The sequence below is a fragment of the Canis aureus genome, chromosome 2 (assembly GCF_053574225.1).
Source record: "Canis aureus isolate CA01 chromosome 2, VMU_Caureus_v.1.0, whole genome shotgun sequence".
In the NCBI taxonomy this organism is placed as follows: Eukaryota; Metazoa; Chordata; class Mammalia; order Carnivora; family Canidae; genus Canis; species Canis aureus.
The window spans coordinates 57,519,303-57,543,593 of record NC_135612.1 but is presented as its reverse complement, the minus strand read 5'-3'; the positions used below and the strand labels follow the sequence as shown (position 1 = coordinate 57,543,593).

Below are 24,291 nucleotides of genomic sequence, written 5' to 3'. Positions count from 1 at the left end.
GGTGTACCTTTCCTCTTCAGGTGCGTGTTGCATTATGCCCCTGACTCCTCCATGGCTTCCCACCATCCCTCCTCTGCTCCTTCTAACCACAGGACCCTTGCACAGATGGTTGCTTTGCCTCCCACCACAGGAAGGGCCTCTCTTACCATCCTAAGGTTCCTCTTACCTCTATCCCTACCTTGTGACACCAGGCATCTCTTTCATCCAACAGTTGCCATTTTGTGTGTGACGAATATTCGTCTACCCCCCCCCCTCCCCCGGGTCATTAAGTTTCAGGACAGCAGGGGCTCTATCTAGACTGTTCCTGGTGCCCAGCAGTACCTAGCATGTAGCCGGTGCTCTCAACAATGACGGACACAGCCATACACTGTGTAGGAAGCACGGAGGTCAGTACATCTTGATGTGAAAAGACTGTGGAAGCACAGGTATACGGTGTGAAAAGTACATTCCCTGTGATCCAATCAGAATAGTTGCTCTGCTTCACCTACAGGTGACAAAGAGCCAGCAAATGCCCGAGGTAAAACTGGAAGCCACTAGGCATGGTGCTGGCTTCACCTGTGGCTGGATTCAGGGGCTGAGACAGCCCTTGTCAGGATGGGGCAAGGTGGCCACAGCTCTAGCCTCATGTCCCCTGTTCAAAAGGGGTAGGAGAGGGTGACTGGGTGGCTCAGTGGTTGAGCATCTGCCTTTGGCTCAGGTCGTGATCCCAGGGTCCTGGGATCGAGTCCCACCTCGGGCTCCCACAGGGAGCCTGCTTCTCCCTCTGCCTGTGTCTGTCTCTCTCGTCTCTCACGAATAAATAAGTAAAATCTTTATTTTACTTTTTTAAAGATTTATTTATAAGAGAGAGAGGGAGAGAGAGAGAGAGGGAGAGAGAGGCAGAGACATAGGCAGAGGGAGAAGCAGGCTCCACGCAGGGAGCCTGATGTGGGACTGGATCCTGGGACTCCAGGAATACACTCGGCCAAAGTCAGGCATTAAACCGCTGAGCCACCCAGGTGTCCCAAGTAAAATCTTAAAAAAAAAAAAAAAAAAAAAAAAAAGGTGTAGGAGAGACCAAGCCCTCTTCCTCCCAAGGTGACTCAAGCACACTCACCCCGGGCTAGCTCTGACCGGCCTGGTGCCCTTCAGTCCTGCAGTGAGGGTAGCCTAGATGGGGAGATGGCAGGGGGAACATGCATCCCGCAGTGTAGACCTGAGGGGGAGAGGGCCTGGCTCATCCGGGAGAACTCTGCGTAGCTGCCAAATAAGGATGAACAGACACATCACAAGAAGCTAAGTGAATTTTTTTTTTCCCTCCTGGAAACAAATCTACAGGAGCTTCCCCCAAGAGGAGGCAGTGGCAGGGGGTAGGCACACATGTCATTTTGTACCTTCCCTCAGCAGTAACATTTCTAACCACGTACATGTGCTAGTTTTAATTTGTTAAAATTACAATGGAAGTTTCATACAAATAATTTTAGTTCCTAAAAATGACACTTGCATATAAATTCTGCAAATAAAATCTTACTTAGAGTAGGTCCGTGAACAGCAAAATCCGACACAAACAGGTGGCACGTCATGTTAGTACCGTACAAAAACACCACAGATTTAGGCACTTCATCAAAGAAAAATGTTTTAGGGATGAATGAGGTCACTGGGTTTCCTGTCCACTCTGACCCCTGTTCCCACCCTCCAACATCGGCACATGAAATGGCACACTCGAACCCTCTACACCAGCACAGCTGCCCAACTCCCGAATGTTACAGAACGCACAACATCGACAGGTACCGAGAATCCCTGTCAGGATCAGAGTAAACACTTCGGATTTTCGAGCTACAGGATTCTTTCTGCACAGATGTGGGGTCACACATCCCGGCGTCCTGACCGCACACTTAGACAACAGAGCTCCATGCAGTGCTCCCTCGGAGGGCTTCACTTCACAGTCCCAGAAACCATGTCTGTAGCCCAAGGAGCCTGGTCTTGCCTGGAGTCTCTGATCAGAACGTGGCAGCCCTTCAGTTAACAGAAACTAAGGAAGCATGGATACAGCAAGCCCCTGGGTCAGGGCCGGCATGGCAAGGAGAGTGGGGCCACCGGAGTCAGTGACTCCCTCAGATTGAAACGGTAAAAGCAACAGTCAGGGTTTCCTTTACAGTGATTTTATCGTAAACGTGGAAGTATCATTGTCCAACGGGAACTAAGAGACCTGTGTTTTCACACTTGATGCCTTTTAGACAGTAATTCTTATGTGGACCACAAACTGGTCATATGGCAGAGCCTTTCTGGAAGAAAGCAGATTTCCTCAGCGAGTAGTGGCCGCGTCCCTGCCTGTCCGGGGAGCTGGCCATCCCAAAGACTCCTCTGAAGGGTCACAGTGGCCCCGTCACAGCTCCTCTCGCTTATTCCCAGCTCGATTGTCTTCCTGCACAACCTTGGCAGCCCGAGACTTCGGGACTCCCTCCTTCTTCTTCTTGCCCTTCTCCTGCTTCGTTTTATTTTTCTCTTGGCTTCCTCCTCCCTTGCCAGGGTACACCTGCCCCTCCAGAGTGACATCCGCACACCTGTCTTGGCTCACCAGAAAGTCCTTAATCTCCCAGGCGTAGCTCCCATCACGAAGCATGAAGATGGCACGGTCTGATCCCACAATGAACCTTGAAGAGACAAGCAATCATACGGTCAGAACACAGCAGTAAAGTGCTAACAGGTCATAGCCATCCTGCGGCATGTAACTAGAGAAAACCATCCCTTCCAAATCTGACATGAACACAGAACAAAAAACTATTTTCCAAGGCCTAGTAGCTATTGACACTAATGTTCAAAAACACTAGCTGACTAAATGATTTAGCATCTCAGCTTAAGTCACAGAGTAACGGAGCCTGGGCTGTGTGTTGTGGATGCCCGTGCTGAGACAGCAGCATCACCAAGGGTGCTGAGGAGCCACCCCTGGGGCTGCTGCTGTGGAGGCAGGAGGCGGCTGCCCTTGAATATGTTCCACATCCTGAGGCGCCCGGTGAAGGTTTCATTTGCTAAGGCTTCTGCTGACAAAGGCTGAAAACTATGAGCTGAGGCGCCCCACTGGTGCAGCCAGGGCACGAAGGCCCTGACACTGAGGGTCACCCCACCCCATGAGCACAGCGGGGGCTCTGACTCTACCTGTTCCCCTCTGTGTCTGCTCAAGCGGATGAAAGCACCACGCCATCACAGGCACTCTCTAAGTGTTCCTTTCTATTTTTCATCACTCTTCTACTTCCTAAACTATTTCCTTGAAGAATCTAAATCTCAAGACCATTACTGAGAAGAAAGAATATTCCTTAGCATTGCGCCTGAGGGCTGCGCTGAGCTGCGAGTTCCGCACCCCTTCCCCTAATCAGCAGCGGGCTCCAAGACTGTGTCTGAATACTGCATGCGCGGAGGGACCCCCTGGGAAGCAGGAGCTTCTTAGGGGACACGGTCAGGCTGTGACTCATTGCCCCGCAGAGGCTAACCTATCCCATCTCACTCAGATAAAATAACAGGTAATGCCAGAGTCACAGGCATGTCACAACGTTGTATGGTGACAGACGAGAGCCACACGCGCCAAGGGCAGAGCATGCAGAGCTGATGAATCGCCACATTGTGTACCCGAAATGAATGTACCATTGTGTGCCCACTATATTCAAACCAAAGAAAGTTCAAGGTAAGTAAAACTTTACGATCAAATTTTTTTTTTTTACGATCAAATATTAAAAAAAAAAAAAAAAAAAAAGCTTACTGACTCCGACCAATAATAAATGCTCTTCTTAAAGAGAGAGAGAGAGGGATCCCTGGGTGGCTCAGCGGTTGAGCACCCACCTTTTTGGCCCGGGACGTGATCCTGGGGTCCTGGGATCGAGTCCCATATTGGGCTCCTGCAGGGAGCCTGCTTCTCCCTCTGCCTGTGTCTCTGCCTCTCTCTCTGTCTGTGTCTCTCATGATTAAATAAAATTAAAAAAGAGAGAGAGAGAAATACAAAGAGGAAATCCAGGACAGGAACGGTCCAGGGCTGGAGGTGGGTCCTGCCAGAAAGGACAGGCAATGGTGGTGCAGAAGAAGCCCAAGCACAGCCCCCAACTACCTCTGAACGTCGTAGTTGGCATTGAAAAGACTGCCCTGCCAGAGGCTGGTGATCTCTTCTGTCTCCTTCTCCGTGGGGCTGCCTGACACAGTGACGAACATCATGAGTGTCTTCCCCTTCTTGGTCATCTTCAGGATGCTCTCGGGCCTGCCCGGATCTATCTGTGAGAAGTCGATAGGTGCCGAGGGTCTTTTGTGCTCTGGGAGGTCCCCTTCCTCTATGTCGTCATCCTTCTATGAGAAGAGAACACAAAGCATGCGCATCATCAGAACGTGCTCGGTGGCAGCACAGGCTGAACAGCTGTGCATGCTCGCAGTTGCGAGCAAGTGACCAAAGTTCTCGCAGGACCAGGGAGACCCAGGGGCTGTCCTCCTCCCCGTGACCTTCAGGTGAAGCCCAAGTCGCCAGCAGGACTCAGCACCGATCACTCGGGTCACCAGGACGTGAGAGCCCATGTGTGATGTTCCATCTAGAACAATCTACCCCACACGGCAGATTGTAACAATGTGGTCTTACAATGAGCTGAGACACAGCAATGAAGACAAAACACTGAGAATGAGCTCCAAACCTCAGAAAGAGACAACTGAATGCCAGAAGCCAGGCATGAAATCAGATGTACTATAAGCCTGCTATTTAAAGTTCAGGATCAAACAAAACTAACATAGGATGACAGAAATCAGAACAGTGCTGGCCCCTGGGGGGCTGAATGAGAAGGGAGGGACACAGGGGAACTTTCTGAGGTCATGGGAATGCTATCTTGATGACAGTGTGGACGACACCAATGTATCCATTTGTCAAAGCTCACAGCACCCTACACTTAAAATCTGCATTTCACATATATCAACGTCAACTAAACAATAAGAACCACCAACAAATACTCAATTCTAGTTAGTAGGCTGGGTTTTTGTAGTGGTGTGAACTAGCAATTTTCAAACTACCATCTGTGAATTCTAGCCTTGCATGAAGAAGTAAATATATTAAGGATAATGACATCTGGTTCTACACTTTGGTGACGGGAGTGCTAACTGTGGAAAGGGGAAGAATACTCCCTGTATTAGGCTGGAACTGGCAGGCAAGCAGAGGAACACATGATTTTTCATAGGTAGGTAGGCAGATGCCAACACCCAACGGGTCCCAAAGGGAGAAGAAGAGCAGGGGAGGCTGAGGCGCCCCACTGGTGCAGCCAGGGCATGAAGGTAGGTAGATAGATGATAAATGAAAATATTTAAAAAGCAGAGTTCCTCAGAGAAAAGACTAATAATTCCAGCTACAAAAAGAAATGAAGTACTGATAGATGGTCCCTGAAAACAATATCTTAAGTGATGGAAGCCACACATAGGAGACCATGCTATACAAGGGCCACTGGTAGGAGATGTCCAGCACAAAACAGAGATTAGTGGCTGCCTGGGTGGGCCTGGCTGGAGGATTGGGAGAAGAAGGGAAGGGAGACAAGATTTTATTTCTGGGGTGATGAAAACATTCTAAAATTGAGTGGTGATGGCTGCACGACCCTCTGAATACACCATTGAAATGTGCACTTTAAAGAAACGGTTGAATCATATGGCAAGTGAATTCTCTCTCAACAAAGCTGTTATCAAAAAACCAGAAGAATGACTAACTTAAAATGAAACAAAGAGCCCCATCTCACCCTTACGTGGTTGTCTTGCCGAATCATAGAGGACGTCAATGGTAACATACCTTTAAAATGGTTTTAACAAAAGGTGAAGCACAACAGAATTGTACTGCAGTGCTTAGAGGCGATCCCCATTTACATGAGATCTGGGACCTGGGTTAGCTCCATCTGACCACCTGGGTGACCTTGGATAGGACTCCTTACTCCCCTGGGCCTGCTCCTTCATCCATAAAAAGAAAAGCAGAGCTAGGTGACCCCCAGCAGTGTAACCCCACACGACATACTTCTCAGCTCTGCCACCCTCCCAACCGACCCACTTCTTTCATATTTTGCTTTGTGAGTTGATGGCGATCTGCAGTTGGGGACACGTGCTGTTCTGTCATAGGATCTTGGGCAGCTTGGAAATCCCCTTTCCTCACCTGTGATGGAGAAGGGGACAGCATCTTCCCCCCGCTAGAGTCTGGGGGACTCGATGACATAAAGGCGTGCTGGCCCCAGTAATCAGACCTCCAACCAACTAGGCAAGTCACACTCTCAAAATCACACAGGACCGCCTGGTCGCCAAATTCACAGGCTCTCTGACTTCCTTCTACTCTACTTTTTCAAACTGATTTCACTAAAGGTCACGAAATTAACTCAGTAGGTCACCGACAGCATTTAATGAAACAGTTATTAAATAATCGTAAGTCTAGTGCATAAGGCAAGGATAAGGATTGTTCCAAGCAACTTTAATTTCCATGACATAGGCTTTTGAGTCTGTTTCAGTTTCCAAAAAAGGGGGAGGGGCAGGGTAGTGCCCCTGTGGGTGCCACACCCAGTGTGGGTGCCAGTCCAGCTCTACCTAGTCTCTGCTAGTTCCCTGGGGAACCTGACCTGTGGTTATTGCTTCCTCCAGGCAGGGGCAATCAAGCCCCTACCTCTGTCCGCCCCGGTCTGTCCACCAGGTGTCGGGCACTCCCCAGGACACTCCCTAGACAGGGAGTGGAAATACCTCTAGGCATTTTCAGCTGGCTCCCTCACTCCTCCAGGGCTGCTAGTCAGATTCAGGAATCACAAAGCTGAACTCCCCTTCCTGCATATCTTTTTCTTGCTCCCTGTTCCTTGATAACACTAGCTAGCACATACACAGGACCTAGGGTGCTCAAGCTTCAGGATGGCCCTACAAGGCCCCCACTGAACATGGGGTTGGTAGGGCTCAGAGAAGACAACCCACTGAAGGTCACATGCCAGCTACGGTGACACTGAAGAGCAAACCCACATTTCTGGCTCTGGAATCTGCCCCACCCATCCCTACTGTAAAGGTGTAATCAAAGAACTGCCTTTGGCTTTCCTACACGGGTTGGGACTCAGCATTAAGTCTGACACGGAGGAAAGAGTTCCCTTTCCCTATCCCCACCTCACACACGTGGGGCAGGCCTCCCCCTGGCACAGGGATTCTCACACTGGTGGAAAGGAGGTGGAGGATGGATTTAGGGATCAACACTGGGGGAGAAGTACTGTTACCCGCAGGAAAGCTTTCCCACAGATAAAACACTGAAGCACCCCGGAAGGGTGCTCACATTTGTGGAGTGTCTGCAAACATTAGCTTGCAGGTCGGCACAGCACCCCACAAGGGGGGATGTTTCCGGCTTTATGGCTAAGAAAAATGGGGTCACACAGTTACCAAGCAGTAAAGCTTGTTCAAAACCCACCCTTTCAGCACATCATGCTATCTCCTGCCTGGTGACACAATCTACCAGCCACCAAGTTGGACATACAACCTCTCCCTTCCACTCTGATCCTACAGCTTTGAGCTTCATCCAGCAGACAATTACACTGACATGCTCTCAGCTATAAAGGTATGTCTGCACACAGATAGGGAGATGAGAGTGAGCGCACGTTTCCACGCTAAGGTATGGATGACCACATATAAACATTCCAGTATCCTAGTACTTAGGTCATGGAACTTTGCAAACTCGTCAGTGACTGCGTATTGCCTTCTAAATAAAGGGCTGACCCCAGAGCATTCAAGGGCCAGCACCACCTGGTCCCATCAACCTTCCCACCCTTACCCCTCACTACTTGGCTTCCAAGGTAGCTTTTCCAGCTAACCTAACTAATTCATATTAGTAGCTTCCAATCAGAGTTGCTATCCTAGGTTCTTTCTAGGATCACAGCTAATCCTTGAACTACTCTGAGGTGGGTACTACTAAGGCCTCTATCTTGCAGTTCAAAAAACTAAAGTACTGACAGGTTCTTCAGTAGCCCAAACTCACAAGTGGTCTGAGGCGAGGCAGCCGAAGTCCAAAGCCTGGACTGTTCCTATCTGCACCATTCTGCTTGGTTCCCACGCGCCCCACTCTCAGCTCCTGTGGCAACACTCCCACACCCCTCTTGTGTATCTAAAATGCCATTTCCACCCTGAGACCTTTTGAAGGTCCTACAACACTTTCTTCATTGTTTACTGAACTCAGCAATCCTACTTTGTATTTATGGTTACTTGTACCTACTGTTCCTGAGGGCGGGATCCCTTGCTATCGCCACAGCACCCCTCTCTGTCTAGCTACCTCTTAGTATTTCCAGGGTAGGATTTCCTCAAGAGATAGTGTTCTTACTTTAGGGGATCAAAATCTTCATTCGCTCAAGTCCATAAAGAGATGGGAGATAGGAAGACAGTAAAGGGGGGAAGGAAATGCTGCCTGGAGTTCCCTCTCTGTCAGAAGTGTGCACCCGCAAATCCACCCCATCCTTCCAACAGCTGCAGATAGATAAGAAAGTACAAGTCTGCTTTCTCCTAGTCTACCCATCAGGTGGTACTTTAAACTCACATCTGAAAGGCTCTATCAAACATGTCTATGCACAGAGATGCCCACAAATAAGACATCAACGTGGGAAGGAATCATCCAGTAAAAAAAGAAAAAAACAAAAAAACAAAAAAACCCTCATTCTGCAGATAAGAAACCTGAGGCCTAGAGAGGAAACAGGACTTGCCCAAGATTACACAGTGAGTGAGTAAGCACCGTTTCTGAGTCCACTCCACTAGCTATGCAAACCAGCCAGGACAATGCAACCGCCTTTGCAGGGGAAAGAGGTGCGACGTGTTGTCGTTTGTTGAACCTTATCTAAAAAGCTTATTACACACTCCAGTGCATTCAAATAACGAACCAAAAAACTTACTCTCACAAAAACAAGTCTCCGCTCCTTTAAAGGAAACGTGGAGTTTCCTGCGAGCCACCAGAAGCCTTTGCTTCCACCACCCCCTCACCCCCCAAAATGCAAAACTCTCAGCAGGGAACACGCCAAAATGAGAAGTCCGATTCGGTACTGACCGAGAAGAGGGGTCGGCGATCAAGGCTGAGCCGGCCCTCGCGTGAAGATGACCCTCGTTCCCCACCCCCTCCCTCCGTCCCTGCGCCGAGGGCAAAGGTCTCCCTCCCCACGCGCCGGGCCCAGGGACCACCACCAGGGCCGCGCCGGGGCGGCCCGGACACCGAAGGGCAGAGGAGTGAGCGGCCGGCTCGGGCCCCGCGAGGCCCCGCGAGGGGTGGCCCGGGGGTCGGCGGCGGTGCGAGCGCGGCGGCCATCTAGGACGCCTGGCCCGGGCAGGGGCCGCCAGCGGCCCAGGAGACAGCGGGTGTGCGGGCGCGAGGGGCCGGGGCTCGGCGGGAGCCCGGCCGGGGAGCGGAGGGCCCGGGGGCCAACCAGGCCCGGGCCGAGGACGCGGGGGCCCGAGGCTGTGCGCGCGCGGACCTCCCACTGCTCCAGAAGGCGTGCCATGTCCGCATCGTTGTAGTCGCGAATGTCCTTCTTCTTCCTCCGCGAGGGCGGGCTGGCCTCGCCCGGCGTCCCGGCCGCGCCCTCGGCAGCGCAGGCCCTGGGCGGCAGCGGCGGCAGCAGCAGGTCAGAGGCGCACAGGAGGACCAGGGCCGCGCGCACCCAGCCGGAGGCCGCCATCTTCGCCGCGCAGCCGCAGAGGCCCGTGGTGCGCGCGCCGCCGGACCCCGCCCCCGCCCCGGCCCGGGCCCCGCCCCCGGCATAGGCCCCGCCCCAGGCCCAGGCCCCGCCCCAGGCCCAGGCCCCCGCCGCTCCAGGCCCTGCCTTGTGCCCGCTTCCAGATGCTCCGCCCCGCCCCGCGCCGGCCTACCAGGCCCCGCCTCGTGCCCGCCTCCAGAAGCCCCGCCCCCGCCCCGCGCCGGCCTACCAGGCCCCGCCTCGTGCCCGCCTCCAGAAGCCCCGCCCCCCGCCCCGCGCCGGCCTATCAGGCCCCGCCTCGTGCCCGCCTCCAGAAGCCCCGCCCCCGCCCCGCGCCGGCCTATCAGGCCCCGCCTCGTGCCCGCCTCCAGAAGCCCCGCCCCCGCCCCGCGCCAGCCTACCAGGCCCCGCCTCGTGCCCGCCTCCAGAAGCCCCGCCCCCGCCCCGCGCCGGCCTATCAGGCCCCGCCTCGTGCCCGCCTCCAGAAGCCCCGCCTCCGCCCCGCGCCAGCCTACCAGGCCCCGCCTCGTGCCCGCCTCCAGAAGCCCCGCCCCCACCCCGCGCCGGCCTATCAGGCCCCGCCTCCAGAAGCCCCGCCCCCGCCCCGCGCCGGCCTATCAGGCCCCGCCTCGTGCCCGCCTCCAGAAGCCCCGCCCCCGCCCCGCGCCGGCCTACCAAGCCCCGCCTCGTGCCCGCCTCCAGAAGCCCCGCCCCCGCCCCGCGCCATCTTGGCCCCGCCCCCAGGGTCCCTCCGCGGTCCTGATGGGGCAGTGCCCCAGCTGGGTCGCAGGGCGCCGCCGGCTCGTTTGCTCGCGAAGGCCTGGCCTTCCTCCCTGACGCGCAGGCCGGGTCCTCCAGCCCCGGGGCCTCCGGGTGCTCCGGGCAGCGCCTCGCGGGGCTTCCGCTGTGGCCCGCGGACGGACCTGGAGGTGGAAGCTCTGGGAGCTGCCTGGGCCCCGGGGAGCTTTCCTACCTGGAAGCGGGTGGCAGGTAGCTCCGCCTTTGCAGGAGGTCACGACGCTCTGGGCCCGCTGCTTTGCTGTTGGAGAATTGCGTTCAACCAGCTTTCGGGATCACCGCCATCTCTGCAACGCCAATAAGCCTTGTTTTAAAAAAGCATTACTTTTCATTAAGACAGTTTCAGAATTACATCTGATTTTTAACTCGATACCGTAGGATCTGACGAATGCATTTCAAGGTTGAATCGTTTGTTAGTTTGCTTCTTATTTTAGAAGAGTCTGAACAGAGATGCCTTCAAATTACACGAGTTTTAAATGGCCGATCTGAGCTTTTAAGTTTTTAATTATGTAAGAAAGACACAAAGCACTAAGTTGTAAGATATCAAACATTATACAAAGTTCCAAACATTCTACTCCACCCTACAACTGTACTCCAATCGAGCTGTTTTAGTTTGTTACATATTGTATACATGTTTCTATACGTTTATAAACATCAGAATGTCTCCAGAAATATGCCTCTTAGAAATTTTGTTGCATTTAAATGTGTGTCTATGGCAGCATAGTATACATTATTGGTAAGCATTGTTGGCTTAAGTGTTTTCCATTTAGCAATATGACATAATGAACTTTCATTCTTCATACTTCGGTATAGCATGCTTTGGTATTAATACACCAATAATTTACTTCCCTATTATCCTATTAATGGGCACTTATTATAAATTTTCTATTACCAAAAAATAAAAAAAAAGAGAGAGAAAGAGAGAGAGAGAGAGCTATAATAAACCTCTGTATTCATGCTTTGTGTTCTGGGGCTGTTCATATGTCAAGTCCTAATCACAGTCCCGCAGATGTGATTGTATTTGGACATAGGGTCTTTAAAGAGGTAATAAATTAAAATGAGGTTGCAAAGATTGGTCCCAATGCAATATGCTGTCTTTTATAAGAAGAGGAAATTTGATCAAGGTCTTGGGAGACACAATGTGAAGACACAGAGGGAAGACGGCCATCTACAAGCAAAGGAGAGAGGTCTCAGAAGAAACCAACACTGCCAACATCTCAATCTGGGACATCTAGCCTCCAGAATAGTGAGAAAATAAAGTCCTGTTGTTTAATCCACCTGATCTGTCATATTGTAATGGCAGCCCTAGGAGACTAATATATCCCTGCTTTGTAGGATTAGAGTAGTAGGATGCATATAATAGAAAACTGAGCTCCTTTTAAAGTAGCCTAAACAAGAGAGAGGGCTTTGTTGTTAGTGTCTCATTTTTCTTTGACAGAAGCAGTTGGAAGCATAAGCATGTAGGGCTGGTATTGTAGCTCTTCCGTCATCTGGCACCCAGCCTCTTTTCTTATCCTGCTCCATTCTACTGGCTGGTGGTTTCCATCCTCAAGTTCACTGCAAGTTTTGAGATGGCTACCTGAGCACCTGCATCAAGATGACTTTCCTCCAGGGAAGGAGGGAGGTCAAACGGAGCACACTTTTCTATGGAGTTAGCTTCCTTGAAGCAGGCTGCTTGGGCATCCACACACTTGTGCTCATATGTCACTGGCTGGAACTAAGCCCTCCAGAGGAGGCTGGGAGACTGTCTTCTGGCTGCCTACATTGTCACCCCAAATAAAAGTGGGGTTCTGTTTTCAAGGGAAGAGATGAAGTGGCTGAGGAGTAGGCAACTACCTAACCACGTGTGCCTCACCTTCGCCCTTAGGACCATTGTGTGTGAATTCTGTCCCACTGCTGAGGTGGCTGATCTTGCCCATCCTCATGCATGCATCTGTATATATACAGACTATGACATTTTCCACTGACATTGAGCAGAAACTCATAAGAAAAAAGAGGGTTTTTCCTTTTCTTTCCTGAAATCATTGGGGAAATGTCATAAGCTTTCTCCCCAGGGCACAATGCTCCACCCAGTGGCTCGCAGCCCTGTCCTGGTGTGCTCATGCTAAAAAACATGAGCAGCTGTGGTGGATCATGTGCTCTGCTGGGAGGGGTCACCCTGGTAATTTATTTTGCCAGCTGCCAAGTTAAGGTGCAAAAATGCTGAGAGTCCTGGTCCATAGTATCTAGTTATACTGGAGGAAAAAAGTCATTGAGTGTTTCACAGAAATTATTGAGATTGTGTAAAAGATTCCAGGGCTACTGACTTTCATCGAAGGAACAAACCAATTCAGGTTATAATCCACTGATGCAAAAACATCTGGATTGCTTGTATGGTCATCACTTTAGTGTTTGGAACTTGATTCAGTTCGACTCAGAGAGAATTTATTTACTAAGGGCCTACTGTTGACCCAAAATCAGATGAGGCATTGATGGAAAGATTAGTATAATGAGGTGCCTGCACTAAAGAGCTTGCGATGTAGCAGAGGAGATAAATAATACACTGTAATATAATGCAGATTACAGGAAGTCAGGACCTGAAGGGATGATATGATGGTAATAATACCCCTATTTTAAATAAGAGGAAACCTTGGTTTTGAAATGACATAATTTTTCAGAGGTCACAGGTATACTGGATGACGAGGTGTGTCTTTCTTCTACGGAGCACCCAATGGGTTCATCATGGAGACACTCACATAGTGCCATTGGAAGATCCACGGACAAGGAGTCTGGAGGCAGAAATGCTCAGCTGGACTCAGACCACGCCTGAGGCCGTGCTGTAGGTCAGGAGAGGATGGGACAGAAGTGAAAGGGATTGTGTGGTCCGGGGCTAAATGAAACCATAAACTTCTCATTGCTCTGGGGTTTAATACTAACTACCCCTCTAAATGGTTCAGCGACTGCAGATTGTAAAATTGAATCTCAGATCACACCAGTGTCCTAATCTGGGTTTATCCTGGCTTGTGTCACTTGACACCAGAGGAGGGATGCCTCACCTGGAGGGTGCAACGAGAGTTTCTTGCAGTATTAGCAATCAGGCATGATGCTCAAAATGTTGAAAAAATGTTGAAAAAATGGAATGACATACTTACTAATCCATCTGAATTTAGGCCTATGACCTGAAGGATACAGCAATGGTTTTGGAAGCTCTAGTGCATCAAACATTAACCATTCAAAGCCAGAATCAATAAAATGGGCATAAGCGGGGTCTTCTGAGGTTCTGGGGAAAAAAAGAAAAAAAAGAAAAGAAAAGAAAAGAAAAGAAAAGAAAAGAAAAGAAAAGAAAAGAAAAGAAAAGAAAAGAAAAGAAAGCCTGAATCATGAGGAGCAATGGTAGGGGGGTCCTGGGGATGGGGCTAGGGTGGACATGAGGAGACAATAGCTATTTACCTTTCTTCACTTTGCTACTTCTTAATCCAATGCAAGAAGAGGCAAAACATCTCCTGGTCTTTATCTGGCCCTAAATTAATTCACAGGTAGCAATTCCAGATTTCCAGAGATGTCATTGGCCCAGGATAGGGTGAGAGTCCATTCCTGGTCACCATTCCTGGTCACCATCATTATTGGTGAGCAGAAGAGTAGGACTCACATAATGAAATAGAACAATCAAAACTTGTGTTTGCCAAACACCATGAAAATAAGTTAAAAGGCAAAAAGTACATCAAACTCTAACATGGCATAGACAAATATCTTACAACTAAGAAAAACATGAATGCCCCAACTGAAAAATGGGAAAGGATGTGAACAATATTTTTATTTATGCAAATCATGATCACACACAGAGACTGTGTCCTTGCTGTGGGTCCATGAATGTCCATGACTTCATGTCCACGAATGAGCATGAGCTGTGGTCAGGAGGATTTTGGTTCAGTGAAAGCATGCCTTTCTTTCTTTCTTTTTCTTTTTTTTATATACCTTTAGCATTTTCTTTTTTTAATTTTTATTTTTTACTTAAAAAATTTTTTTTGAAAGCATGCCTTTCTTGCAGAGAATGGCAAACAGGTAAATTCATTTGTTTATTGCTTCCACAAACATTTATTGATGACCACACAATGCATTAGGCATGGGGGGAGAGAGGAGCAGATCAAGTCCTTGCACTTAAAGAGGTGGCAGGATTGTGGGGAGAGCGTTTTGCCAATAGCTTACAAGTACACTGCACTAAGGGCCACACTGTAGCTACACACACAGCACAGAAGGTGCAGAAATGCCTCAGAGTCTGTCTGGGGGTCAGGGAGGCTCCACATGAAGGAGTGATACAGCTAGTCAATCTGTAGTTATTGACTTATGTTCTAGGCACCATGAGAGATGGAAAAGTGGTTAGGCATGATTAGTGTTGGGAACTAATGCTGGAAGATACCTCTCAAGATCACTTACCAGTACCAAAATGGGGTAGAGAATCTACTTGTGAAAACAACCTTCACCTCTAGGTAGGGCTTTCTGGTAAACCTGGCCTTGTATCACCAGCCCTGCACATCTGCCTCCCTCTCATACTCAGCTTCAGATGAACAGAGAGACAGCCCAGAGGGAGGGATTGGGGGGAGGAGGGGCGGATAGAGCAGGTGGGAGGGATGTTAGACCACCCCCCCCCCCCCCGGGTGTTATAACCAGCTGGGAACAAGATATACCAGAGAGCAAGACTGGCATGCTGGGTGAGGGGCAACAGCCTGCTCCCTAATGAACTGTGGTCCAATGAGTGTCAAGACTCTCCTTTATCACCCTTGGGGATGTGTGAACTGTGGAAAAGGAGGGGGCGGAGGGAATGTCCAGATAGGAAGATAATAAAGCAAGGTGTTTGGTGATACGTAAGAAAGATCGCCTGAGACTGAGCTGGCCCATCAGTGAGCACAGGGACCCCACTCTAAAGGAAAGACACATCCGGGCAGAGAGTGCCCCTCACTAACCAGCAGGTGGCACAGTAGACCAGACACAGCTTGGTTGCTGGTCTACTAAGGTCGGGAGTGCGCAAGAAAGTTGGCTATCCAAAACCCAGCCTATGGACCTGCAATGGAATGTTATTCAGTCTTCAGAAGGAAGGAAATTCTGACATATGCTATGACACCAACAACCTTGAACACATGATTCTAAGTGAAATAAGCTGGACACCAAAGAACAAATACTTATACAAGGAACGTACACCAGACAGATTTAAAGAGGCAGAAGGTAGAATGGTGGTGGTCAGGGGCTGGGAGGCAGGGGGAATGAAGCATTACTGTTTAGTGGGGAGAGAATTTTAGTTTGGGAAGATGAAAAATAATCTGGGGTGGTGCTGCTGGTGGTGGTGATGGTGGCACAACAACATGAACATACATAATATGACGGAGTTATAGCTAAGTTCACAGAAATGGCTAAGATAGAAAGTTTTATGTAAGAATATTTAGGCACACACACAAAAAAAGACAAAACACCAAACCCCGAATGTTCATACTGTTGTTTTATATCTGCCCTAAGTCCAGGGCGGTGGATACACCTTATAGAAGAATCTAGGAAGGAGGGAAATCATGTTTTTTCCAATCCTGCCTGGCTCAACCTCTGTGTGTTCCACCTTGCCTCCCCAAATCCTTAAGTCATCTCTTTTGGTATTCTGTTCATTCATTTATTAAAGGCCCACTAAGCATCAGCCTTGAGTCAGGCACTGAGGATACATTCTCCGGTGGCCACGCTATTTCCCACCTGGCCCCAGATTCTCCTTATCTGCTCCATTCACCTGCCTCCAGCCAACTCTTCAGCCCATATGTTTGCAGCTTCTCTCACCCAATTTCCGTCAGTGCCTTTGGTTCATATTATATTCTAAGAGAGGGTCAGAAGGAGTAACTTGCGAAATTTTGTGGAAGAGAAAGCCCTTAATCCAGTGATTCTAGAGGCACATACAGTCACCTTCTACTAATTTAGTTAGACTACAATATGTTGCAGCAACAAACAACTGTGAGATCTCTGCATGTGACACCGGATTTACGTTTTGCTCACAGTGCTTGGCCGGCACTGGTCGATGGACAGTGTGCTCCAGTCATCGGGCTTAGGGAGGCCGCACCCTCTTCCAGCTGTACCACCTAGAGCCACCTCCCACATACTGAGAGCAGGGGAAGGGAGAATGGGCAATCGAAGATCTGCTTTGCATTGCCTCAGCCGGAAGTGAGGCATATCACTTCCACTCCCATTTTATCCATCAGAACAGATCATGTGACCCCACCTACTTGCACCTGGGCTGTTCTTCGTGAGCAGCACTAGCTCTGCAGCACTTTCTTTCCTCTGTGGGGTCACCATACCGATGGGTAAAACCTGGTTACTTGCTTGTGTGACTGTGCTGCCTCTGGGCTCTACTCCTCAGAAGGGAGGAGCCCTCACGATACTTCTGTGTAACTTTGGTGCTAGCATGGGGCCTGGCACGTGGTAGGTGTCCAGTGTTTGTGGACGGAATGAACGATGGCAGAAAGTCACGTGACCTAGAAGGAAGGTGGAGGGAGTACTGGGAAGGGTCAGTTTGGGAGGAGCCACTCTACCTGAAAAATGAAGCAGAAAAGAAGAATCCTATCAGCTTTTAAAGCCAAAGTAAATGTAGTGGAATAGCCTATGTGTGACAGCTCGTTGATGGGGTACAAGGTGTCCAGCAGACAGTGAGAAGGAAAGCAGCACCCCCAGGTGCCAAGTAGATTTTGGGAAAAATCCCGATCCTAGAGCAGTTTCATGAATGCACTAGGAATGGTGGGAAGGGTTTCATTTCTCCTAATATGTTTTCCAGAGCTAAGTTAAGAGTAGGGTGCCCTTCTGGGTTACCATGGCAAGAGCTTGATTTTATCCAACTGGTTTTCCCTCACCGAAAAATAAAAGGGATTAAGCTTTTTAACCTACAGAATTGCTGCTTGTTTAGAAAACCGTCAGTTTTATTGGCCTTGGTTGCAAAACATGCGGGTTCCTCCAGATTCTAGAAATATCTAAGGGCACTTTCTGTTTCACGAAGGGTGACTATCCATTTGCTCTGTATCTGTTGTTCCTGGTTAACTTTTTAAGAGCCGATTTCATAATTACCTCTGAGTACAGTTTCAGTTTGGACGATAAATTGTAAGGTCATCTGAGTTATAAGTAAGACTAATTGGCTGACTGAACCACAAGGTGACCTTGGGTCCCTGGGACAGAGGAACTGGCGGGGTTCGATTGGCAGACACACCCAGCTGAGGCCGGGCTGGGCACCTGGAGGGCCTGTTTCGGGACCAAGGGGTGGGTCCCCGGCTGGGAGGAAGCCCAGGTGCTTCAACCACTTCCTGAAGAGCGAGGTCTGGGTCGACGGATCCGAGGCTGGGAGGGGGCTCCTCACCCGGTCATTAGCTCTCCTCCTGCCCTTGGGAAGACGCCGGAGGCATCAGCGGGTGGGCTCCTTCTGGGCAGGACCGGCCAACAAGGTTTACCTCCTAAGGCTGTCTGTTATTCCTCTTCTTTGACAGTGGCCGCTATTATTCCATCGCCGAGCGTGGGACACAGAAGTTGTGAGGGCGCCCACCGCGCAGGTCGAGGCTCCTAGTTCTACCAGCTCTGTTTTAGGAGCCAAGTGGTCCAGCAGTCGGTGCGCACTCTCTGATTTGGGGAGAGGACGGACCCTTGGGGGGAGGACTTGCACAAGGTCAACACAGCTCCCGGATGGCTGCAGAAAAGACCGGCCCCAGGAAGTCCGAGCACACAGGGAGGGCGCCCCCCGCCCCCCGCAGCCTGCCCTTCCGACTGCACAGCCAGTGCCCTCAGCGCCCCGCACAGCCCTGCAGGGTCCCCCCAACCGCGGAAGGAGGGCTGCGCACAACAAAGGGCAGGGCGAGGGCTGGCAAGAGCCGCCGGGGCCCCGCTAGACGCGCGGGCCGGCCCCCGCGGGCCACCAGGGGACGGCGCGCGGCGTCCTCCTCCCTTCGGCGCCAAAGCAGTCCCCTCGGAGACCCGCTCGCCGGGCGGGGAGGACGCGCGGAGCCCCGCGGCGCCCGGGGGCCCCCAGGCTGCGCCCCCCGCCCCGCGGGACCCCCGGCCCGGCGCCCGCCGCGTCCGCGCAGGGCGGCGGCGTCCTCCCGCAGCCACCCAGCTTCCCGGGGGAGGAGCAGCGCATCGCGCAAGCATCCGGGAGCGGCGGAGGGGGCGGGGGAAGGGCGAGAGGAGGAAGCGGGATTTAAACGAAAGGCGGTGACGCCACACAAAAGATTTCTATAGGCTCCGGGGAGGTGACGGCCGGGCGGCGGCGGCGAGCCCGGGGGCGAGGCGCGGACACGGGGAGGAGGCGGCTCGGGCGGCCCCGGCGCACCCACGGCCCGCGGCGCGGAGCGGCCGCGCGGGGAGAGGAAGCGGGCGGCGGCCCCTGCGCCTCTCGGCCCCCGCCCTTCCTTTCAGTTTCTCCCGGCGCGCTCGGAAGTTGGAGGTTGACGGAAATGGCAGGAGCCGGGGCCCGGGCGGGTGGCCGCCGCGCCGCGGGGACCTTCTGAGTCGGCGTGGCCGGGGCGGGGGGGGAGACGCGCGCCGGGCGTCCGATGCGCAGGGCCCGGGGGCGCGGGAGAGCTGAGCCGCCGCGGGCCCCAGGCGACCAGGCGACCGGGATGGACTCGCGCCCACAGCCAGCGGCCGGCCGCGGGGCGCGCGGTCGGGGAGGGCGTGCCGCCGGGGCGCCGGGCCGCGCGCTGTGAGCCGGCGAGGAGAGGCGAGGCGAGGCGAGGCCAGGCGAGGCCAGGCGAGGCGAGGCGAGGCGGGAAGGGGCGGCCCGGCGGCCCGGGCGTGGCGGGCGGCGAGCGCGCGAGCGGGGCCCCCGGCCGCTGTGCGCAATCACTGCAGGCTCCCGCCCGACTCTGACTCTGCGCGGCCGCGCCAGCCCCGGCCACACCCTCGGCCCGGCCGCCGCCGGCGCCGCTTCCCGAGCGCGGGAGGCAGGAGATGCGCGCCCCGCCGCGCCGGCCCCGGCCGCCGTCGCGGAGCAGCGCCGCCCGGCGGGGTCAGGACGCCTGAAGCCCACGTGCGCCGCCGAGCCCGGGCTGGCTGACAGCGGAGCGCGCCCGAGCCGCCGCCCGCGCTCCTCCCCGAGGAAAGGATTTTGATTTCAAAGAAAGGAAGGAAGGAAGGACGGACAACTCCCAGCTTCCCCCTCCCGCCCTCCCGCTCCGGCGGCCGGGCCGGGCCATGCCCAGGAAGGCGGCGGCGGCGGCGGTGGCGGCGGTGGCGGTGGTGGCGGCGGCGGCGGCGGCGGCGGCGGCGGCGGCGGCGGCCCAGCAGAAGGGACTTTCCTGGCGGCCCGGCGGCGAGGAGCGCGCCCCGTGAGTTTGCGCGGCCCGGTTCATGGTTCCTGCAAGCCCTCCAGGAGGCCGAACGCCGCAGCCCCTCCCCGCGCGCCCGAGAGCCTCCGGCGTCCTCCGGGCCCCCGGCCCGCCCCGCGCCGCCCGGGCCCCGGCCGCCGCAGCCCCGTGCCCCCCGCCCGGCGCGGTGGATGGCATGATGGTGCGGGGCGGGCGCCGCGGCCCTGGCCAGCTGAGTCGCGACGGCCGCGGGGGCGGCGGCAGTGGCAGCGGCAGCGGCGGCGGCGGTAGCGGGCTCCCCAGCGGCATGCCAGTGCCCCCCGGGCGCGATGGCTAGCGGCAGCGCGGGGAAGCCCAGTGGCGAGGCGGCTTCTCCGGCTCCCGCGAGCGCCGTCGGGGCGGCCTGCTCGCAGCCGCGGAAGAGGCTGGTGTCCGTGTGCGACCACTGCAAAGGCAAGATGCAGCTGGTGGCCGACCTGCTGCTGCTGTCGAGCGAGGCGCGGCCCGTGCTCTTCGAGGGCCCCGCCGCCTCCTGCGCCGGCGCCGCCGAGTCCTTCGAGCAGTGCCGGGACACGATCATCGCGCGCACCAAGGGGCTCTCCATCCTCACCCACGACGTGCAGAGCCAGCTCAACATGGGCCGCTTCGGGGAGGCGGGGGACAGCCTGGTGGAGCTGGGCGACCTGGTGGTGTCGCTGACCGAGTGCTCCGCGCACGCGGCCTACCTGGCGGCGGTGGCCACGCCGGGCGCGCAGCCCGCGCAGCCGGGCCTGGTGGACCGCTACCGCGTGACGCGCTGCCGCCACGAGGTGGAGCAGGGCTGCGCCGTGCTGCGCGCCACCCCGCTGGCCGACATGACGCCGCAGCTGCTGCTCGAGGTGTCGCAGGGCCTGTCGCGCAACCTCAAGTTCCTGACGGACGCGTGCGCCCTGGCCAGCGACAAGTCCCGGGACCGCTTCTCCCGCGAGCAGTTCAAGCTGGGCGTCAAGTGCATGAGCACGAGCGCGTCGGCGCTGCTGGCCTGCGTGCGCGAGGTGAAGGCGGCGCCCAGCGAGCTGGCCCGCAGCCGCTGCGCGCTCTTCAGCGGGCCCCTGGTGCAGGCGGTGAGCGCGCTGGTGGGCTTCGCCACCGAGCCGCAGTTCCTGGGTCGCGCGGCGGCCGTGAGCGCCGAGGGCAAGGCGGTGCAGACCGCCATCCTGGGCGGCGCCATGAGCGTGGTGTCGGCCTGCGTGCTCCTGACCCAGTGCCTCAGGGATCTGGCGCAGCACCCCGACGGGAGCGCCAAGATGTCGGACCACAGGGAGAGGCTGAGGAACTCGGCCTGCGCCGTGTCTGAAGGCTGCACCCTGCTATCTCAGGCTTTACGGGAGAGGTCTTCGCCCAGGACTTTACCGCCAGTGAATTCCAATTCTGTGAATTAGCACCCCGCCCCGCGCCCCCTCTTTCTTCCACCCGGGAGCAGAGGAAGACGACCTCCCCTCCGCCCCTCTCCACGTATACCAAAGAAAATCCCAGGGGGAGCCCCTCCCCGGCCCCCCTCCCCGTGTCAGACGCTCGGAGGGAACCTTCCAGGGAGTGGGGCCGCGCGCGCGCGCGCGCACCGGCCAGCGCGCTCCAGCTCCAGCGACGCTCAGTGCGCCCTGGGGGCCCTGTGCGCACCCAGCAGGGCCTGCAGGTGGCGGCCCCCGCCCCAGCTCCCAGCTCCCAGCTCCCAGCCTGGAGCTCCTCCGCTAAATTTTCTTATCAATTGGGCAGGAAGGAGGTCATGGGTTCATTTCTTTTTTTGGTCTTTCGTTTTCTTTCTTTTTTTCTTTTTTTTTTCCTAATTAAAAGAAAGGTTACCTCAGTTTCACTCCTTAGACATGGATGTAGCTACCTTTTTTTGTATGTTGTAATTTTTTTTTTTTTTTTTAAAGCAATCGTGTTGGATTAGGCGTATACTTGGTGTGGAAAGAGTATGACTTTGCCATGTGATTTGCAAACGGGGGAAAAGCTACTGTGAGTGTGTGTTTTATTTTTTGATTTACACTATAGAGTGATTTCCCCCCTGCCCTCTCCCCACCCCACCCCCTACCCCCCGCCTCCCCCCCCCCCCCCATGTCAAGTTTTTACCTTTGCATGTACTGGAGTATTTATTTCATCTATTAAAATGTTATGTTTCTCAGATGGCCTTTTGCAATTATTGTTGATTTTCAATAATTGTAATAACGCATGCTGCATGTCATCTCTGGAAGGGCACGCTGGGAAGTGTAGCAGTGTCTCCAGGCTTTATTTAGCCCTGTCTCCCTTTTTCCTGGAGGATTACCTCTCTGGGCAGCTTAGAGTTGCAGAAGAGAGACCCGCAGAGCGCTGGCCTTGCCAAGCCAGAGGCCATAGGAGTGAGGGCAGTATGTGTGGTGCCAGGGCTGGGCTGTTGGGGTGTTTGGTCTTGCCTCTGGTTTCTCCTAGAAAGCACTTCAGCTCCCTTTGTGTTGGCGCCTCTTTCTGCCCTGGGTCAGCCTGAACCAGGTCTGATTTGTATTCTTCTGTCTCTCGGATTCAGGCTCTTCCTTATCCTATGTGGTATGCCACCCTTCTCCGGTAGGTCGGAGGATCTGTGCACTGGAGCTGTAAAAAAAAGTGTGGTATAGTGAGGACTTCCAGGAGTCTTGCTGGCCTTTTTTATGTGGGTGGGTCTGTTTATAGACAACATCTCACTCACGGTTTTAGGAAAAACCTTAGAGGGTTCTAGACTAATATATCAGAGGGAGAGGTATTCTGGAAAATGTGAAGAACTTTCTAGGGCCACGGCCTAATTGAAGACAAAGGGCTGATTTTTGTAACCTTGATTTAAGATCTGCCCTGATTCATTTTATGTCGGAAGACTGCTCCGTTAATTGAAGTTTGGAGTTATTTTAAGGGAGTTTGTCCTTTCTGCAGGCATGTTAAAAAAAATTGGGGAGGGAGGGCTGTATAGTTTTGCCGAACCTTGTTAAGTTTTGGACAGTTTTCCTCCTGAAAGGATAATGCATTTATTTGCAGTGCTTTGCCCTGGGAGAGCCACATGGATTAAAAACAAACAAAAACAAAAACAAAAAAAACTTATACATGCTTTAAATTTGCTCAGTTTATATTTTTCTTTGAATTTCTTGCGCCTAAACTTTTGTAGTTCCCATGGATCTGAGAAGAAAGCATTTTTCACTATAGTGTGTTAGAAAGTCCTATTGACTGTTTTACTTGAATCACTGTGTTTATTACAAGAACATCATATTCAACCAGTTAAGTGTCTTTAAACTTGTTTTGGGTAAGGCTAGGATTGGGGAGCTGCTCTGAATCTGATGTTTGGAAAAGCTTGAGAGTGACCGTGTACATCCATTTCTTAGGAACAGTCAAGGGAACTGTTGTTCCTGTCGTAGGGCCTGGTAGATTTAAACTTTTAAAGTCTTTAAAAATGAAAATGACCTTGAGAATGTTTCTTCCTCTACCCCCTGCCCTTCTTCAGTCTGGGTCGGTCAGGTTCGGGAAGTATTTGGAAAGAGCAAACCTAACCCATGTGCCAATGACAACCCTGCTTGCATATAGGACTTGTAACTTACTTTTATTTATTGGCCATACATAAGTAATTACAGAGTTTCTAATTATGTGGTTCATTTAGCCTATGCAGATCACAAAGAGTAAATGGAAAGGAACAAAGTAAAGCAAAATTAGGGCCAGAAATCTGTAAATTCGGTGTTTGATTAAGACAAAAATGATTGCCAATTGTTCCTTGGACTCATTCCTTTTGCAGAAGCAATTTTCAGGACAGTGCACGCCAGGAAAAAAAAAAAAAATTGCTTTCCCTATCTCCTTGGATGAAGTGAACTAGCTTGCCACCAAATTAAATTTTGAAACTTCTTTTTGTCTTAGCCAACCGATTGTGGCTCTTTACATTTCTGTATATTAAAAGTGTTGAACTTGTAATATTCAAAATCTCTGTCCTCTGAAGTTGTTAAAAGTTTTGGTGGTATTTTAACCTGCTTTTCCACCCCCTCCCCTCCCTTCTGTCTCTTAAGATAAAGTTTAGGATTTTTCTTCCAGCAGGTGGCTTGAAATGGATTCTTTTATTTTTTTCAGCAGGTCTCAGGAAACCAAGCGAGGATCGCACAGCATTTCTGTGTGTCTGCATTGCTTCGCTAGGCAGGGGATTTGGACTCAGGCCTTTGACATTTTAGCTTCTAGTGCACCGGCTTGCTAAACTTGTTTTTAAAATAGCCCTGATTTTTAAAAAGGAGCATCTCAGACCTATTTCATTGGACATAATAAGGCCAGCAGAGATAATAGTTCCAGGAATAAAATCTGACTGACCTGATTTTTTTTTTTTTTTTTTTTTTTAATTAAACCACATAGGAGTTAATTTAAGGCCTCAATCCTTGCACTCTTTTGACTTCCAGGGGCAAGTTTTCTTACACAGGCTTAACGGGCACCCGTCCTTACTGGGAATGTTGAAAACCTTCCTTTGAATGGTCAGGAGAGAAGGAAATCATTATGGCTAAGCTCTTGGAACAAAAGCCATTATTTATGATAGCAAA

General features: G+C 52.7%; 2 protein-coding genes across 2 annotated transcripts; one reads left to right on the top strand and one right to left on the bottom strand.

The window, feature by feature from the left end:
- Positions 1 to 1,276: 1,276 nt before the first annotated feature.
- MESD (mesoderm development LRP chaperone) lies at positions 1,277 to 9,677 on the bottom strand. The gene is made up of 3 exons (XM_077874204.1): positions 9,438 to 9,677; positions 4,076 to 4,308; positions 1,277 to 2,633 (listed from the first exon to the last, which is right to left on the bottom strand). The coding sequence occupies exons 1-3, from the start codon at positions 9,639 to 9,641 to the stop codon at positions 2,366 to 2,368; spliced, it is 705 nt and encodes a 234-aa protein (XP_077730330.1). The 5' UTR covers positions 9,642 to 9,677; the 3' UTR covers positions 1,277 to 2,365.
- A 10,004-nt stretch (positions 9,678 to 19,681) lies between these two features.
- TLNRD1 (talin rod domain containing 1) lies at positions 19,682 to 23,692 on the top strand. Its single transcript, XM_077874191.1, has one exon. It carries the CDS (start codon positions 20,074 to 20,076, stop codon positions 21,163 to 21,165), a length of 1,092 nt encoding a protein of 363 aa, XP_077730317.1. The 5' UTR covers positions 19,682 to 20,073; the 3' UTR covers positions 21,166 to 23,692.
- Positions 23,693 to 24,291: the final 599 nt, after the last annotated feature.

Coding starts and splice junctions, on each gene's coding strand:
- MESD (XM_077874204.1), bottom strand. CDS start 9,641: ATGGCGGCCTCCGGCTGGGTGCGCGCGGCCCTGGTCCTCCTGTGCGCC. Junction 4,309..9,437: donor GCCTTCTGGAGCAGTGGGAG/GTCCGCGCGCGC, acceptor CTCTTCTCATAG/AAGGATGACGACATAGAGGA. Junction 2,634..4,075: donor GCCAACTACGACGTTCAGAG/GTAGTTGGGGGC, acceptor TGTCTCTTCAAG/GTTCATTGTGGGATCAGACC.
- TLNRD1 (XM_077874191.1), top strand. CDS start 20,074: ATGGCTAGCGGCAGCGCGGGGAAGCCCAGTGGCGAGGCGGCTTCTCCG.